General features: G+C 39.2%; 2 protein-coding genes across 5 annotated transcripts in view; both read right to left on the reverse strand.

Annotated features, from left to right (window-relative positions):
* Nucleotides 1-475: 475 nt before the first annotated feature.
* LOC309708125 (uncharacterized protein) lies at nucleotides 476-8,348 on the reverse strand. Its single transcript, XM_082535903.1, has 7 exons — nucleotides 8,123-8,348; nucleotides 7,520-7,668; nucleotides 3,697-3,995; nucleotides 3,267-3,505; nucleotides 2,426-2,551; nucleotides 2,149-2,314; nucleotides 476-1,387 (listed from the first exon to the last, which is right to left on the reverse strand). Exons 3-7 carry the CDS (start codon nucleotides 3,947-3,949, stop codon nucleotides 1,209-1,211), a joined length of 963 nt encoding a protein of 320 aa, XP_082392029.1. The 5' UTR covers nucleotides 3,950-3,995; nucleotides 7,520-7,668; nucleotides 8,123-8,348; the 3' UTR covers nucleotides 476-1,208.
* Nucleotides 8,349-10,843: 2,495 nt separating this feature from the next.
* The window catches only part of evi5l (ecotropic viral integration site 5 like), a 63,201-nt gene continuing 58,300 nt past the window's right edge, over nucleotides 10,844-15,744 (reverse strand). For all 4 annotated transcript variants that reach the window (XM_082535881.1, XM_082535883.1, XM_082535882.1 and 1 more), the window contains one exon: nucleotides 10,844-14,323. In XM_082535881.1, coding sequence (XP_082392007.1) covers nucleotides 14,006-14,323 — 318 coding nt within the window. In that variant the 3' untranslated portion in view covers nucleotides 10,844-14,005. The remainder of the gene's footprint in view (nucleotides 14,324-15,744) is intronic.

Consider the following 15,744-nt stretch of genomic DNA (forward strand, 5'->3'; position numbering starts at 1 on the left):
CTAACAAATATTACAACTAAGGATATTTCCTCTCTATGTTTTTTTATTTTAGTTGTATTTAATTATAGGTTTCCAAAGGTATTGAAGTAAAGCCTAGTTTTTATTTTTAAGTTAATCGAAATGTTTTTTTGCACATCTAGTTTTAGTTTGGTTTTAGTTAACTGTTAAAACCTTGATCAAGTACAACAAAGAAAATTACAACTGTTGCTATACTACTCACCTCTAAGTTAAGTGCACTTTAAAAGCCTTAGTTTAGATAAGTTAAAGCTCCAACCACGCTCGTAGTATCAAACATTACTGCTTGACGGACAAACTGAGATCAGTAAAATTCTTTGTACTACTTTAACTTATTCAGACTTTATCCTCTTTTCCATGTAGTAGGATGTGTTTATCAGACCCTGTCTTTGGACGATACACCTTACTTTAGCAAATCTTAAAACGAATAAACTCAAAAGAATCCCCTATCAATATTTCTTTCTTCTTCAATTTTTTTTAATTATTACAAAGTTAAGAGTACATATACACAACATTATACTATATTAAGAGCTCAGCTTTTGTTGCACACAGCACTGCTTTTATTAATATTTGAACAATAACTCTGAATATCTAACCAGGAATGATTAATCAGTGGGAGTCTCATACTTGGTGTCCCGTTAATACAAAAACACTGGAAAACACACCACATGTCCACAAGAATTAAAGTCTAAACACAGCTTAACTGAAATAATAATAATGATCACTAATATAACAATAGTGACTCTGACTTTGGATAAGCTATAAAGAAGATGGATGGAAGCATTAACAGTGCTGTGATTTTTCCTGTACAACTATATTCCTCAGTATGTGGAAAGAAACAAAACAAAAAACAAATAGCTCGATATCACTAAGTACACCTGAAAAATAAGCATCAGTTAAATCAAATGCACTGACTGAGGATGTATTTTGCATTTACAATTTAAATTATTAAAGTATTGTTGTAACCAGTACTGTTTTTTGTACTTTCCTTCACATAAATAAAGTCATTTCACTACACTGCTGAGACTCAACACACCCTACCACAATGCCTGTGGTATATAATACACCTCCAACACTGTACACAGCTTTGCATGAAATATTAAACGCTGTCTTGGGAGCAACACAGTCAAAGATTTAGATCCCAGTTCCTGTTCCTCTTCGTTGAGAAGGTTAAAGTCTCGAGTGGGGCAGAATCAGCGGTAGGTGCAGTGTTGCTCCTGGTGCTGCCGCAGGTCCACTTTATGCTGGAAGCTGTAAAGGCATCGTGGGCAGCGGTAGGGCCTGTCATCCCTGTGCTTTCGGCTGTGGGTGATGAGGTTGGAGCTCTGGCTGAATGCTTTGCCACATATCTGACACACGTGGGGCTTCTCCCCTGGCAGACAAACAGAGAGAATTGAACGCTGTTATTGTTTGCTTTCAGAATCCAGATATGACACAAAAACTAACCAATCAGGTTTAGAATCTAAGGTTAAAAGATTTATCAAAGGGAACTGTTATGTTTTCCTTTCTTTCATATTTGTTGCTTTTACAAAGGTGGATAATAATGAGCTTAGTGTGCTCTATAATAATCCCTGTGGGCAAAGAGCTCAGATTTTTTTTGGTCTTCGATGTGTATGACATCAAACAGAGAGGATATCGTCATCTAAGATGAACACTTTTGAACACAGAAAGCCCCACCCACCATCTGAGGGGCAGCCAATCACAAGAAAGCTGGCTAAAATGGTGCTAAAACTGCTTGTTTCAGACAGTGGATAAACGAAAGGGTGGCAACAAAGTCCAGGAATATATATATGTAATATAAGCTTTATTATTTAAAAAAGTCAACGCTACTCTAGTAGAGCCTGAGAATAAAAAGACATATAAAGGAATTACATATGTACTAACTCTGTGTAGTGGATCTGAAGGTCATTAATAACGTAAAACGTTGTACTTTTACGTGTGCTGGAAACATCATCAGGAAGTAGTCTGAGCCTTTTTACAGTCTGACTTTTATGCCAATTTTAATGAGCCAGATTTCATATTAGGCAAACTGACTAACTTAAAGGATACTAATATACACACGTATGTTAGTAGTGCTCATTTTAGCAGAAAACACCAGACTGGTTTACTGAGAGCAGGAGTGCACCAACTCACCGGTGTGGATGAAGGTGTGTTTCTTCATGTCAGACTTCTGGTGGAAGCGTTTGCCGCAGTACTGGCAGGGATAGGGCCGGGTGTCTGAATGAATGAGCAGGTGAGTGGAGAGGGTGGAGGAGCGCTTGAACACTTTTGCACACACCGTACAGCTGAATGTCCGCTCCTGAAAACAGCAGACAGTCATGGATCTGACAAAGCTCTATCCCAATAAATGGTTGATTTTACATCCAAAGATGTAACAGAATAATGCATTTAAAGGCAAAGTGATGCTGACCTTCCCCCTGCAAGGTGCCTGCTCATTACCAGCCCTGCCGGACTTGATGTGTGCCACTGACATACGGGCTCTGCCTCTGTGACTCTTACATATGTGAGTTTTCAGACTTGACAGACATGAAAATATCTGCAAAGACAAGTTGCAACAATTTAACATATCAATGAGGAATTTTTAAGTTATGGCTCATTAGAGGTTAGACTTTTCAAACAATCAAAGGAAGCTAAGGAGCACTGATGTATTCATTAGTTAATATTGTGTTTCTTCAGTCTATAAACTTTTACATGACTGAAATTGTTGAGCCTAGTTCATGGTTCATGGGTCTCTTGGAGGACATTCGGAGGATTTTTATGAATATATGGAAGGTTACCCATCAAAAAAATTGCATCACCTTCAGAATAACTGAAAAAAGGAATTTCTAAAATGAAACGTAATAAATAAATAACTGTATTGTGCATTTTAATATTTTATTTGTTGTAAAAATGACTCCAATAAACACAATCTACGATATATGTCTTGCGGCCCTATGCTGATGCTGATTGATTGATGATATATGTCTTTTTAGTCTTTGTCTTCTGGTGGGTGTTTGTTAATCTGTCTTAAGTAAAGATATCTTTATAGATATATAATAATATTATTATTACACAATAATAATAAAATATAATAATATAACAACAACAGCAATAATAATAATAATATACTAATACCCAGTACATAATAAAAAACTAAAATGCAATAAAATCCAATGAAATAGTACTTCTGTAAAAATCATAGAAAATAAATCTAAAAATAAAAAGTCAAAATGAAATAAAAACAGGAACTTCATAAAAAAAATTGTTGTAACCTTTCCACATAGTAGGCACTCCTGCCTCGGAGCGCAGATCTTAGAGCAGCTGCTGCTCCTGGTCTCTCTCAGGATCTGATGGTGCTCCAACTCTCTCAGTTCGGACAGTTTGTCTGGATATCCAGACCTCACCTGAAGACTCGACAATACTTCTGGTTTGGGAGGCTGAGAAACAACTTTCTCCACTTGGCTAAAAATATTTGCGTTGACAGGACTGCAGGCCTCAGCAGAACTGTGGTCTGAAAAGAAAAGCAGACAGACAGTTTTTGAAAAATATGAAAAATATGTTTTTTTTTCTTTAATTAACACGGGAAAAAAAGTTGGGTCCTTGTTCTTTTATCGGACCAAACAGAGCTGCTGCTGATCACATTTAAAAGTGTAAAGTTTAGTCTTAGGAGAGCTAAAACAAACAAAAGACGTTGTCACCCACCGTATGATTGAGGACTGAATGGGTGACGGCTCCCATTTTCATTACAGAACTTTAAGTCCTGCTGTAATAACACAGCGGCGATTGCATTATCACCGTTTGTCTTCGGTTTGGTGTACTCCAGGGATGCGTCCCAGGCTCCCGCCCTTTTTTCCAGTTCACTGAACATTACTGCAGTGGCTCCAGGGCTGGGGCTTCTTGCCACGTGACGAAGGTGGTGCAGCCCACCGCGCTTCACCAGGAAAGAACGAGGCATTGCTCCGGGGTCTTTTGCTCCTGCTGTAATCCTGTTTTTAAGGTACCTAGAAAATGAAAATAAAGTTAATTCAAATGCAATATATGTAAACAGCCTGTTGTAAAAGATGTAAGAAATAAAGCAACTAAAGTAAGTTTTTTATGCACACAGTAAAATTTTACACTAAAGACATAAAACAAGGTGAATGACCAACAGGTCACACATTGTGTCTATAATACCCAAAAGAGGGCAGTAGAACTGTACTTTCTATATAGTTTCCTGCTTGAAAGTCAAATACATATACAGAGTTAGACTGTTCAGCAGATACTGTTTTTCTGATAAGTAAATCAGAAAAAACAACCCAAAATGTGTATTTATTGATTAATGTAACAATTATTGACGAGGCTGCTTCTCACCCTTTTATGTTCTGTAAATGTAAATAATTTTAAACATTAAAGTTACATTAAATGCATATTTGGGGTGCAATACTTATTGCACAGATACACCTGAGGGTGTGGATGTGGATAAACTGAGACAAGCTTTAGGAACAACTACGAGGCACAAATGCACAAAATGAAACTAACACAGACTGAGCATGAAGCCAGCGCGCAGCGAGTTCTTTATAAATTCAAATTTCTTAAAATTTCATCAGAACAAATAAAATTCCTGTGACCTCATTGGTGATGTTTGGAAGTGAGACATTTTAAAGTGAAGTCATCCTGATTTTTAGCCTGTGTTTATCTGTAAATACCAATCTGGAATCTTGAGTTGCACTCTGTGTGCCTATAAGGGTGCATCTGTGGTTTAGCTTTCCTCTCACTGGGCTGCTGACGATTTATCTGAAACTGTTATTTAGCAGAAACGTGAGCCAGGACCAGAGTGCACACGTCTGGGAGAAACACAATTTCCTCCTTCAGTTTAGCGAAGAAAGCTCAGCTCGCTGTCAGCCACTGAAAAACTCAGCTGATATTGTTTTGTTGCTCTGATTATTTTGCTATAAAATGCTAAAAAACCCCAAAACAAAACAAAAAACGTCCACTATTATCAAGTGTGCCTAAACTTTTAACTTTAATTTGTCTCCAACTTCATTTAGAATGGCAACCTTTGGTGCCCTTTAATTTATTTAACTACTTTATTGAACTTCTTAGTTTTGCCAGCTTGTTTAAGGTTTACTCTTGTGCACACAGGACAAAGTTTTTCCATCACAGATGACAGCGAGGATCTCTGCTTCCTGAAGAAAAACAAGTTAAACTCCTCACACCTTTTGTTTTGTTTCATTAGTTAACACTGAAGGCTAGAAATAGTATTATTTTTTATTGACATCATCATCTTTTCTCCAAATGTGGTTTCAGACATTCGGAGTCATATCAGAGCTGTGAAAATGTCACTTAACAGCACCACAAATCATGACTCAGTGCACAAATGTGCATGCTGTGCAGAAACTGAGGTATCACACCACGAATAAAAAACAAACAAACAAAAAACGCTGCAGCTTTAAAATCGTTTTTTTCAAATGAAGCAAAAATATGGTTTAACTGATAGGACTTGCACATGGGTGACAAGTTAAATAAAGTAGCAGTGAGCGGACGGCTGAAGGCTCTGTTCAAGGTGCAAATCAATGCAAAGCATTTGGAGCGATCGTCTTTATCCTAATGTGGTCTGTTCTAGTACAACGAACCCTCCATCCAGAGAGACGCCGCTGATTCAAAGCATGATGAGCATAAAAATGTCACACGCTATGTGCTCACTGGATATCAAAGCAGCTGAAGAGCCCTTGCAGAGCTTGGATCGACATCTGAGACAGCACCACCACCATCAACATATGAAGAATACCAAATATCTATTATATAATGGGTAAATGAGTAAAAGGATGGATGATAAATATCTCCAGAAGAGTACAAGTGATTTACAGAACAAATACCAGGATGCACAGGCTCTTATCTGGTGGCCAAACACCTCACTGAGAGTCTTTGTTCTGGTTTTTCTTCGAACCTGTCACCTGTCTGTAGTACCAGGAGCTGTAGGTGAATTCTTAAAATGAAAGAAGCTTCCCAGATACTCAAGCCCAAGTTTGTAAGCTTGTTTACAGTGATGAAAGAAGCCCTCAGATCTGTTACTTGGGTAAAGGTAGCAATAAGAAGAACAATAAAAAAAAAAGTAAATATCCTGTATTAAAAGTAGTAAAATGCAAAAACGTACTTAAAAATAACTTGTTCTATAGAAAAACGGCCCCATGTCCTGACTTATTTTAAATAAAAGTGCTGCGGAGATTCATAAATGTTATTTTATTGCAACCGAAGTAAGGCTATTTTTATTTTAACAGCATATTCTGCATTTAGGTAGTTTCCTAACTGGGTTCCCAATCTGGGGCAGGAGGGCCCCTCCTAAATGTTGCATGATAAATATGTGTAGATCATTATACAGGAAAAAACAAAAATAAACTTCTGGCACACAAGTTTGCAATAAATTTTGAGCCTTCAATTATGTTTTCTGTGCAAAATATGGAATGAATTTAACGTGTTTGCGCCTCGAATAGAGAAACGTGACAACTCTGCGAAAACGTCTGCAGCGCTTTGGTGTTTTTCATGTTTTTTTCATATATACAATCTTACTCTTTAAAAAAACAGCATCAGACAAAAACAATGGGGTAGTAAATTATTTCAGTCTGAACTTTAGTAATGCATAGAAATAAACTAGGTGCAAATCCTCAAGTACAGGTAACAGAAATCTGTTTAGTAAATGTAATTTCACCGCTTTATTGATATTTAGCTACTGAAAGTTATTTCCTTATGTAGTTATTACAGACAAAGTAAACTGATTTAAATTTCTGGAAATCAGATAAGATCAGGTCTGCGCTGCTGACTTGCTGATGATTTGTTTTGCTCAGGGTAGATTTATGGATGAAGGAGAACTAACTCTTTGCCTTTGATTTAACATCAAGTGAGCTTACAGAGCTTTCAGAGGAGGCCTGATGTTGACATATATGTGCACTGACTTAAAAGTTTAGTCATTCACCTCAAATTTTCTTTATTAGATGAGAGATTAACAAAAACACCGCTACATATTGCAGTAAAACAACTGCTGCAGTGCATTTTTAGACAAAGAAATGACGTGTTCAGACAGGTGTGGACCGCTGCCCATGTTAATGTGTTTTGTGAAGTGTCTGACAAAATTTAGATCTGACATACATGTCGACATGCTGCAGCCACTTTCGGTATGAATGGGCAGCTAGATGAAGGAAGAAAGCGGTTTATTTCTACATCTTTGCACCAGAAAATCTGGCCTGACATACAAAAAGCTTTGCATGCCACCAGCTTAACTCTGCCCTGACTAAGATCCTTTCTTTTAAGGATGATAAAATGACAAGAAGGTACTTCTAGATGAAACTTTTCCACATTTTTTGAGTCTGCTGCATAAAACAAAACATGGCCTCTTAAAGTAAGTCATAATCTGAATCAGTCAGGTAACGCTTGCAGTAATCCACCTCATTTCTTTTCTATATATTATTTTAAAATCTAACTTAACCTGAGTTGGAATGAGAAAAAAAAATCTACAAAAAAAGAGAAAAGAAATAAAAGTGTAAATACTCACCAAAGTTCTCCTCCCAGCACTTCTGAGCTTCATACGCACTTTGCATAAAATAATACAGGAACCCCTGAAATGGAGTTAAAACGGTCACATGTGCGATCAGTCTGCCGCCGAGGTGGACTGTGAGACGCTGCTGACATCTGAAGGTCGCTCTAATGCGAGCACAAGAGGATGAGGAAGTATTTTAGATTTGACACTCCAACCACACAGCTTCCTCAGACAAAACACACACAAACACTCGCAGCAGCAGCAGCAGCAGCGCAAAATCAGTCCAGTTTTACTTTAAAAAAATGTGCAGATACATGACACGTCGCACAAAAACACACCGGCATAAATCAGAGAGGAAGTGGATGGACTGTGCTGAAAGTTCTTAGGAAAGTTTTGACACTCTTGTGTTGACACAGTGTTGTTACCAAACACACCAGTGAGGTGAAACTTATAAAGAAGCTCGGCTGATGCAACGGCAGATTCCTTTCCATAGAATTTAATGAAATCATTAAGCTAAAACATCAGTGACAAATAAACACAAGAGGGACAAGTGTGAATACATTTCTGTGGAAGGTTTTGAGAAATACTTTCATAAACAAATGAAATATTACCGCCTACATTTCACTAAGGCAGACCTCGGAGCGACTCTCGTGGTTGGAACTGTCGCCTCACAGCACGGAGGACCTGGATTTGAAATTAGTGACCGAGGCTTTAACGTGTGAAACCAGCATGTTCTCCTTGTGCCTGTGTGGGTACTCTGGTTTCCTTTGACAGTGGCCGCAGGTGTGAATATCCAGGGTGCACCCCACCTCTCGGCCCATCACAGCTGAAACAGGCCGCTGTGCCCCTGTGACCTGGATAAATGGATGCGTGCTCTACATATTTAACTGTTTCCATGTCGTATAACAGGAAGCAGTTTTGACCAAATATTTTTAAACACAGTTGGCGCATTTCCTTTGGATACTAAGTCTATTTTATTTAATTAGCACAAAATCACAATAACAGTTTCCTCAGTGCGCTTAATATTTTAAGACCCTGCAATAATACAGAGAAACACAAGCACTTGGCAACAGTGAGAAGGACAAACTCCTTTTATACTGGAAGTAACCTCCAATATAAAGGGAGGGGGCGGTCATCTGCTGCGACCGTGGGGGTGATGGGAGGGAGACAGGACAAAAGGCACGCTGTTGAAGAGAGGCAGAGATTTATAATAACTAATGGCTCATCTTTGCTGCAAGTTTTTTTCCCACGTTGGTAGAGCAGGTCACCTATTGATCTGAAGGTTAGTGGTTCGATCCCTGGTTCCTCCAGTCTGCATGTTGTGAGTGTAAATGTGTATGAATGTAGTTAGGAAGCACTTGGTTAAGAGAAAGTGTCTGGTTGGGTGAATGTGGCATGTTGTATAGAGCACTTTGAGTAATCTGGGAGAGTTGAAAAATGTTATATAAGAATCAGTCCATTCACTGTCTGAACAGAGTTTCGTCATGTTACTTTTGCACTGTTATGCACTTGTTGTTTTTACATGGCTTAATTAAGGTACTCATTAGGCTGACATCTGGGGCCAGAGCTGACACTGTTCTGGGCCAGCAGTGTGTCTGCAACCGGCCCATGGATGCACACAACTTACCCATGGCCCACCGGCAAAGAATGACGGCCCTTTGGTGGCCCAGATCAGGTTTGCCAGAGGTGATCCACATATGGGCCTGCACAGGACCACCAGTGTGTCTGCAACTGGCCTTGTGCTGGCCCATGTGTGGGCCACCTCTGGCAAACCAGATCTGGGCCACCAAAGGGCCGTCATTCTTTGCGGTATGTGGGCCATGTGTAAGCACATTGTGTGGGCCACATTCAGGCCATACACATTTTGCTATGTTGGTAGTCCAGCCTATAAATAATAAATGAATTACCTAGTTTTCAGCATCCCTCTGAGGCAGGATGGAAAAAAGGCAAATCAGACACACATTAATCCCTGTAAATACTTTGGCAAAATTTGACATGTTGTTCTACATTATCTCAAAACCTCATACCACACATTACTCATAAATGCTCAGTTTATGACCAAACCATGCTCCCCTGAACTGGGCTGCATCACCGTTTTGTAATAATCTTACTACGTTTGCGTGTGAAATCCTTTCTCAAGTCTTACTAACAACAACCTGGTGATTCATAGTTCATAGCTACCGAGTAGGCTGTTAAACTCGTACGTCAGCATGCAACCCTGAATTTTAATCCATATGTAAAAGCTCATCTGTGTTTACAGTCTTGTTATTATAAATAAAGATTTCACTCGATTTTTGCACGAACAGATCGAGAAGTTTCAGACTTAGTAATACTGATGTAGGCCAGAATGAGTCAAAACTATTCTGTTATGCTAATTTGACCAGTGAAGACTGTTACAGAGTGTGATTTTATCATATTATCATTTCCTGTTTATTTTCCATAGTATGACTTTCACAAGGTATTTAAACTCGTCCTGCTCTGCATGTTCACCTTTCCACCTGCCTCCCTCTCACTCAGTCTGCCATGTTTTTAGTCTTTAAACTAAACATGTCTTTAGTAGAAAAGAGAGTACGTGTACGTGTTTTAACCTCACGCAACAATCAATTTGTTATGCAACACTATGCAGCACGGTGACAATGCATCTCTCGTTAGCGACTAAGACAAGTTTAAAAGAGAAATCAGGCGGTTGCAAAGGTGCAATGTCAAAGTTTATTTTGTATCATTCGTAGGATACAGAACACTGAAATGCATTTTTCCCCATCATACTGGAATTTTATATAATTTTTACTGTCATTTAATATATTTGACAACATCAGCTGAACTGCAAGAGAGAGAGAGAAAGAGAGAGGATGGATGATGAATGATGCGGCTGTGGATCTCAAACAGTCGCCACATACAGTACATAAATCTGAGAAACTCTAGGCCAGACTGACACCATCTGACAAGAGAAAAATCTTCTCCTCTTATTTCTTTTTCTGCTTCGAATCAGGGAAAACGTGGCAGATGTTCCAGTTTTAAGATGATGAATCTGGAGTAACACAGTGTGACGTAAAGCAACAAAGTGTGTAAATCTCTCTACTTTTATGGCACATCGTGACATTTAATCACCATCATCATGTGTAATGCTGTTAGCGGGACGAGCCAAAGTACGGATGGGAATTCTAAAAAACCAACATGAAGGATGAAGGCTAGAACCGTATTCAAAACTGATTTACAAACATATCAAAATGCTTCATCACAGTAGGTAAGAGCTGAATTCAGACAGAAGTGAGAACAGAAGCACCGTTACTGAACAGCTGTTTACAGATGTGTTGAGGGACCCTAATTTACTGATCCATATTTTTGGTTAATTATGGAAAGTTCCTGAATTCAAGCTTTCTTCAATTAGTTGATGTGTTTTCTTCTTGGGGTTCTTTTGGACTGGAATACAAACTGTACTCAAATCCTAAAGGTTTTAATAGTGGTGGGTTAGGTTTAAGTTTAGTTTGAAGTATGTTTAATGCATTAATGAAGAAGAAAGTAAATAGACAGATTTTCCTCAAAATATGGTGCAAACTTGACACAAAATGTCCAGAAAATCGTCAATAAAAAGGGAAATTGATGATAATTTTCAGCCAATATTTTTAGGAGCTAATTATATTATTACACTGCTCCTGAATGTGCAGTAAGATAATGTATTAAAAGAGTGCAGTTTAAACCTCAAACCATGAAAAGCAGTCATAAAAATGAGGGTATTCCGTGCATTTATTTGAGAAAATTATAGCCTCTGTGTGATTCTTGATAAATCTAATTATTCATGGTTGCTCGCATTTTAAGCCTCTAATAGATCGAGTTTCTTTTCCCATTTACAGCACGGCCTTTTATGTCTTCCATAATGAAAAAAGGGCTAATTGCATTACATAAATGCACTGAAATCAAAGCATCCCTATAGAGGGGGCCCGATATATCCAGAAATCGTGATGATTATGACCTTCTGCATGAAATTTAGTCTGACATGATGCAAAATATCATGTCATGTAACTCACTTGCCTTCTGCAGGCCACACACACAAGGGTCCAACTCTCATACTAAACAGAGCAGATGCAAATTTGTAAAACTGAAACGCTTGTACAACGGTCATTTTGGTTTGACAATATCTTAGCAGTGATTCCAGGGTAGAGATTTCAGTTGCCACAACCATCAGTGACCACTAAAAAGCTGTTACTTGCAACAGTATGGTGGGCAAACTGACATCCTCTTTAGTTCTTTGAAGGCCATTACTGGAAGATCCAATTACTTAATTTCTGAGAGGATGGCAATAACGCTCTGCTCTTTTTAGATTTGCATTACATAAAATATGCTTTGTTATGAAGCAGAAAGCCTCTAAAGGATTTAGAGACAGTTGGTCCATAGAGTGAAGAAACACAAGACAAAGACTATCTTTAAGGTCCCTCTGAAGAAATGCACATGTTGAAAAATGATCCCACCACGACTCCACGAATCCACACCAGCTCTCACGGCTCAGCGCCACAAAGCTGGGCGTGTCTTTCTCTGTAGTGCAAAAAGCAAAGATCACTGCTCTGTAGATATAACACCCTGTTTGATAAACTATACACACTCCAGTACAGCTTTAAATATCATCTATATGTTCCTGTCACACAGTATATTTCATATGTTTCCATTCATTTTACAGCCATTTTTTTAAATAGAATATGTTGTTTGATATGTTAAACGTTTTTCTACCCATGCTCTCTCCTGTCGTGAAGACACTGACCTTTGCCAAGGAAACAACCCTCTGCAGTCATTGGCCCACACTTTTAGCTGTCAGAAAGCGATAAGAGCCAGATTACTTGGGTTTATCTACTTTGTTTCCTGGAATCATTTGATCACTCTCATTTCTGTCTTGAATATGAAGGCTAAGTAATGGAAACTGGTTAGCACAGCATAAGCTCAGGGCTGTCCAAATATAAAGAAGTCTGACTTTCAGCACTCTCAAAAGTTTATTAGCAGCTACAGCCTTAGCTACTTGGTTTAGTATGCCGAGTTGCTGATAACTAGTCCATAATAGCAAATATAACGTGTCCGTCAAACTCTACGCAGTCTTACTTGAATCCATACAAAAAAAGTGTAAAAACAAAGCTGTGCATGAAATCAGCCAACTCCATCCAAGTTGTAGCTTTACACAGATATCAGAGTGGTCTCATCTCGGTCTCAGTCTGACAGGGAATAAAGGCATTTGCCAATATGTTGAAGTACTCCCAACAGAGTCTGGTGCTAAAAGCTGAAAAGCTTCTGGGAGAAAGTTAAACCATTCAGTTTTTTAGACATTACTCCAAGTAGTAATCTACATTGATATAGAGTTAATCTTGAGGTTGGATGGTAACCTCACAAGACTGACAAAAATAAAATAAAATAACAGAACAAAAAAATACAATAATGGAGGAAATAAGTCAAATCATAGCAGCACATTTTCTGTCTCTGAAGCACTCGGCGTGTGTCACAGTGAGCCCGTGACAGATGACTCTAGTTGGCACAAAGGACGTTGTAGAAAGTTTGGCCTCTTTCAGTATGTCTACACTCCTACAAGTTTCATATAGATATATAAAAAAAAAAACAATATCAAAATAAATTACAACACATAAAAAAACCAAACAAAAAGATTTGGCAACACTGAGTTTCTGCCTTTTTGTGGGTTGCTGTGAACGTGAACGGTTGTGCGTGTAACTCACTTGCCTTCTGCAGGCCACACACAGGCAGCACAAGTACTCAGTATGCTAAGGGTTCATTTAGGAATGCCTTTACGTGATATGCCTGTAGAGTTTGATACAGATGTGTGCGTATTCCTGCTCCGGACCACTTCTTCGTTTAATCATCACCACTTAAATTTCTTTTTCCTTTTTGTCTTTCCTTTTTTTTTTTTTCTTTTTAAAACACAGAGATGAACAGGTGGCGGCTAGAAGTTTCTTTTAAAGGCAGTGAAGATGGATGAGGGCGAAAGGGGAGGATAAGGATGTATTTAACTCTGAACTAATCAGGGAGAAGAGTCGTATAGGGGTGGCCAGAGTATACAGTGCGTCATATGTCTTACTCAGCTTAGAGGGAGGAAGGATTTTCCTTCTGTGTGTACTCGTCTTTCACTCGTGGCCACAGTCACAGATACAGGTCCAGTGGTAGATTTTGAGCAGCGAGCGGTACATTTTGTTCGTATGTGATTTGTTCATGTTTTTGATAGACGTGTATTTTGACAGTCTGTGGCACAGTTACACGTGGGGATGAGGAGGGAGGCTGTACGTAAGCTCTTTGCCAGGGAGCGACAGTGTGGGAAACAGGTGTTGGAGACAGTAACGAGGAGCAGAGACAACAGGTAGTGATGATCAGCACAGGTCCAATCAATGCCACTATGTCTGCATCAAGTAAAAGATAAAGACTGGAGAGGCCGAGGAGGAGGACTTGACTGGATACTACAATCCCAGTTCCAGCGTCTCTTCAGATCATAGGGGATCTCAGCACCCTCCCGAGGTCTCAGTTATCCAGTGCCTCGGCGCACACAATGCTGCCATAAAGCTGCTGTGGGTCCGGATGCGTCTGCACCCGCTCTTCTGCCTCGCTGTCCGTGCTGCCCTCGCTGTCGAGGCGTGGAGACGGGTGACATTGGCCAGAAAGACTGGGGTAAAGGGCGGTGGCCGGCAGTGGGCTGGGAAGGAGGTCCTCATCTGAGCTGAGGAAGTCCCCCTCAGCGGAGGCGGGGCTGGCCAGGCAGAGATCCTGGTAGTTGGTACTTCCCCCTCCACTGGTGACCCTGGAGCTGGGGGTCACCTTCTGTCCTCGCAGCTGCCTGATCTGAGAACAAAGAAGGAGGTTTTTAGTCAAAGGTAGGCTGGCTGTGGTTCAGATGTATTTCCCCCCCACCCTCAGCTAATCTGGATAAAATCACCAGCCAGTACAGGTTGTTAGAACATCTTGTGAAAACGCTGATTGCACTGAAATATAGACCGTATGTTCATGCTGAACTGGCTCACATAGATGTATATAGAGCAGCATTATTAAAACAGGAAAAAGCATTTGTATTTGGTGCTGATTATTTTTAACAGTAGAAAAACACGTTTATGACCAGTTTGGTGGACCCTGATTACTGATCCAGATTGTTTTTAGTTCCTGAATTCAAGCTTCCTTCCGTTAGTTTACACGTTTTCTTTTTGGGGTTAGACGTGACACATTTAGTGGCAGCGGCACGGCACATTAACTATAGCACCTCTGGGTTTTATTCCAGGAAGCGCATTTAACAAACTTTAACTTCAAATTTAATCAACGTTCTGGGATTTTCTGACCTAGAAACAGAGTGTGTTACCATTAGTTAATTCTGAGAACTCAGTTATCTCAGTTTCCTTAAGCGCCGGGTTAACAAACTCACAGCTGTTTCTTAAAACCTGATTACTTGAATTGGGTCCTTCATACTTTATTACGTCAACAAGAAGGGTCAAAATGTTTTTGAGGAAGGAAAATCTAAAAAAGGAAATTTTTTCTCAATACCCCAGAAAAACGTTTTAAGCAGAGCCAGGGAAAAATTAGCACCATTTATTAATTATGGTGGCAATTTTCATTTACTCCAGCATAAAAGACTTTTTGCTTACTCGATAGCCAGAAAAAAAGCAAAATGCCTTCAGTTTGGATGAAACAATAAGGTTTATGTGCAAAGTCCATCTCCCAAAAGCTGATCCCTTCCCAGATAATTCCCTGAAGTGATATAATTTTCAGTATTTACATTTCAGAGGGAAAAAAAAAAAACCTCTCTCCCATCTGCCTGCAAACTTCTTTTTATAGAAATTTCATCAGTACGTCCGTGCAATAAACAGTATTATCTTAAACGTTCTCCTCCTAAATACCTGTTGACAAAAGGTTAAGAATTTTGCAAGTAACAGGACAAATGAGTGTATGTTACTGAACACTACTGTAGCATGAGAACTAGTGGTTTTTAATGCTTTTAAATACGTTTGACACGTCTTTGCAAAGCCACTAAATGTCAGGTGATTGGAATTTTCTTAAACAGGTTGTTGGGTGTTAAAAAAACCAAAAACCAAAAAAACCCTAAACCCTGTGAAACCCACTGATGCATTTTTTTCTTACCATTAAAAGATGTGCAAATAGGACTGTGGGATCTTTACAGCTAAATCTGAGCGTGCACCTGTCATTAGGGTGAAGGTGGTGGTACGATTTGAATTTTATTCAAGTTGACAAGAAAAGTAGCTTTGTGGAAACGCACA

Source organism: Aulonocara stuartgranti (genome assembly GCF_965226115.1).
Source record: "Aulonocara stuartgranti genome assembly, chromosome: 6".
In the NCBI taxonomy this organism is placed as follows: Eukaryota; Metazoa; Chordata; class Actinopteri; order Cichliformes; family Cichlidae; genus Aulonocara; species Aulonocara stuartgranti.

Bases quoted from the DNA above. Each gene is read 5' to 3' on its own strand.
- LOC309708125 (XM_082535903.1), bottom strand. From the start codon at position 3,949: ATGCCTCGTTCTTTCCTGGTGAAGCGCGGTGGGCTGCACCACCTTCGT. The intron at 3,506-3,696 runs GTGGGTGACAAC...TTTTCTTTTCAG, and splicing joins ATTCAGTCCTCAATCATACG to ACCACAGTTCTGCTGAGGCC. The intron at 2,552-3,266 runs GTTACAACAATT...TTGTCTTTGCAG, and splicing joins AGTGCCTACTATGTGGAAAG to ATATTTTCATGTCTGTCAAG.